The 3,047-nt window shown below is 48.2% G+C and overlaps 1 protein-coding gene across 1 annotated transcript; it reads left to right on the plus strand.

Annotated features, from left to right (window-relative positions):
• Positions 1 to 1,842: 1,842 nt before the first annotated feature.
• Positions 1,843 to 2,837, plus strand: LOC123149921 (proteasome subunit alpha type-4-1). The gene has a single exon (XM_044569719.1). It carries the CDS (start codon positions 1,949 to 1,951, stop codon positions 2,699 to 2,701), a length of 753 nt encoding a protein of 250 aa, XP_044425654.1. The 5' UTR covers positions 1,843 to 1,948; the 3' UTR covers positions 2,702 to 2,837.
• The last annotated feature ends 210 nt before the right edge of the window (positions 2,838 to 3,047 follow it).

Below are 3,047 nucleotides of genomic sequence, written 5' to 3' on the forward strand. Positions count from 1 at the left end.
GAGGCTCAAGCAATACATAAAACTATTCCACCAAACCTTTCTCTCCCTTCTAACAGTATGGAAGGAACGCCACATTTGAATTTCCTATGGATTGTTGTCCTACATAGACCCTTGAAACTTTTCTTTGTTTGACAAGAAGTAAATTGCTCAAAACCATCACATCTGTGGCTGGGCTAAATTGTCACTGTTTTTTTTGTGTGCCAAAAATCATAAAAGCCCACCATTTCTGCGGTGAGTAACAAATTACATTGATTTGGAGATCAGCCATGTCTACCCAGTTGGGCTCACCGCCAGTTCCAACGAACCACTTGCTTGTCGCAGAAGCGGTGAGTTATTATGATTTTTTGGCAAAAGCGGTGGCAATATTCTTATGTCATGCACCGAGTTTTAAAAGATATGCATGTTTTCTCCTTGTGGTGCAACCAGATAACTTCTATCATTGCTATTTCCATGTCATCACTTCCTATGGTATTTAGCATGCTATTGCATTTCAGTCCTTTGTTTTGCATGTTCCCGTGTTCTAATAAAATCTTCTAATGGTTGATATTTTGCATGTATTTTTCTTTATTTTGTAGCAAATAGTTTCATTGAGTAACTGGTGATTTCGTATTGTAATTGCCACAATGCAATATTTATACACGAATATTCATTTCTACTTTCAACTCCAAATTTAGGCCAAATTACCATGGGAGAACAAAAATGTCCTTTCTTTTACCCGAGTTCTCAGGTAAAATAAACATTGATGAAATGCACGGTTGTACCCCTATTTAAGAATTCATCTGATTAACCAGTTAACTTGCCGATAAATCCCTACTTGTAGGGTCATCGAGTAGCCGATAAACTGATAAATCGTCTGATCAATTAATTAAAATGGTCGATTAACTTGCCGATTAGTTTATTAATCCCTACTCGCCAACCAACCAAATAACTACTCCCTCCATCCCATAATATAAGAGCGTTTTGACACTACACTAGTGTCAAAAAGTTCTTATATTATGGGACGGAGGGAGTACCAATTAACGATTTCTTGTATCAGATCCGGCCTCCTCTCATGACTGCCCCAATTAGGGTTTCTCCACCTCCCGTCGATCTATTGAGGCTTCGGGGGCCTTAGGGCCATGGAGGCCCAATTGACCTCATCCTTGCTAGCAGGAGGGTTCCTTCTTTGTTTTAAGGTTTTTATAGGCCGATTAGGATTGTGTCCTGCTCAGAAAGGAGAGACGGCAACGACTCCCTGAAGATGGAATAAGGCCTTCCCCGCCTAGCTCCACCCCGATGGTGTGATGTCGTCAGAGGGCCTGTAAAGGTGTGTCTTCGGCCGATCTCATGGGATTCGGGCAGTGTTGGTTTCGTCGGATCTGCGTGGATCCAGTCTTCATTCGTGTGTCTACATGTTGAATTCTTTTAATATAAGCTTCTCTTCATTGACATCGATTGTTATTCTGGTGTGCCGATCTTGCGGGGTCTTAGCACAACAACTTCCTGTCTGTCTAGTACAACAGGTTTTGTCTTGTTCCGATAAAGGAGAGGCGATGATGGCGGCGCGCCTTTGGCTCGCTGCTTTGTAGTCGTCGCTACATGATCTACGAGATGTAATTTTTTTATTTCTAATGTTTCTTGTACTGCCATGTCTCATATAATGAAGAAAGGAAGGATTCTGGCCAAAAGAATAGAAATAAACATTGATTATTTATTACACAAAATTAGCTCGGAATTTTGGAATTCGAGATGAATTTGCTTCCTGCAGATCTCCTTTTCGTTTCCACCCCTAAACTTACAACAAAACCCAAACCACAACCCTCCTCTTTACTTGCCTTACAAGTAGATCCCTCGTTAACCTTCCCCCCCGACTCTGCTTCCTCCTCACTTCCCCCAAATCCCCCACCCGAACCCTCGGAATCCCTCCCTCGCCGCCGCCGACCCCTCCGCCGATCTCCCCGCCGCCGAGATGTCTCGCCGCTACGACAGCCGCACCACGATCTTCTCGCCGGAGGGCCGGCTGTACCAGGTGGAGTACGCGATGGAGGCGATCGGGAACGCCGGGTCGGCGCTCGGGATCCTGGCGGCCGACGGCGTCGTCCTCGTCGGCGAGAAGAAGGTTACCTCCAAGCTGCTCCAGTCCTCCCGATCCGCGGAGAAGATGTACAAGATCGACTCCCACCTCGCCTGCGCCGTCGCCGGGATCATGTCCGACGCCAACATCCTCATCAACACCGCCCGCCTCCACGCCCAGCGCTACGCGCTCTCCTACCAGGAGCCCATCCCCGTCGAGCAGCTCGTCCAGTCCCTCTGCGACACCAAGCAGGGCTACACCCAGTTCGGGGGCCTCCGCCCCTTCGGCGTCTCCTTCCTCTTCGCGGGCTGGGACAAGAACCACGGCTTCCAGCTCTACATGAGCGACCCCTCCGGCAACTACGGCGGCTGGAAGGCCGCCGCCGTCGGGGCCAACAGCCAGGCCGCCCAGTCCATGCTCAAGCAGGACTACAAGGACGGCATGACCCGCGAGGAGGCCGTCGCCCTTGCCCTCAAGGTCCTCAGCAAGACCATGGATTCCACTAGTTTGACTGCCGATAAGCTGGAGCTGGCCGAGGTCTTCGTGCAGCCCGGCACTGGGGAGGTGCAGTACCAGGTGTGCTCTCCTGACGCCATGGGGAAGCTGCTTGCCAAGGCTGGGCTCACGCAGCCCGCGCCTGAGGCCTGATGTGCTGGTTTGCTGTGGCCTGTGATGCCTACTACTCTTAGACTGCTTAATCAGTTATGCTTCTGTTGTTTTAAGCCAAACTATTTGACAATTATGCATTTTAATTTTATGTTGAACATGCTTGGTATTTTCTTTATCTGATGGATTGTCTTGTGCTAGGCGAAAATTGTGATCCTTGTGTCCCATGCTTGATTGTTATTGTGACCAGGGGATATGGAAGAATGCGCTTATAGAAAACTGCAGTGAAACCTATGTGTTTGACCATGTTCTCATCAAGTTTGTTTAGTGAACAATCCCAATTGTAAGGAGGTTCTGGTGCTTGGGGCCTGTGTTTATAAAGTTCAGC

Source organism: Triticum aestivum, chromosome 7A (assembly GCF_018294505.1).
Source record: "Triticum aestivum cultivar Chinese Spring chromosome 7A, IWGSC CS RefSeq v2.1, whole genome shotgun sequence".
NCBI lineage: Eukaryota > Viridiplantae > Streptophyta > Magnoliopsida > Poales > Poaceae > Triticum > Triticum aestivum.

What these genes read in the sequence shown, in the direction of transcription:
- LOC123149921 (XM_044569719.1), top strand. Translation starts at nt 1,949, where the DNA reads ATGTCTCGCCGCTACGACAGCCGCACCACGATCTTCTCGCCGGAGGGC.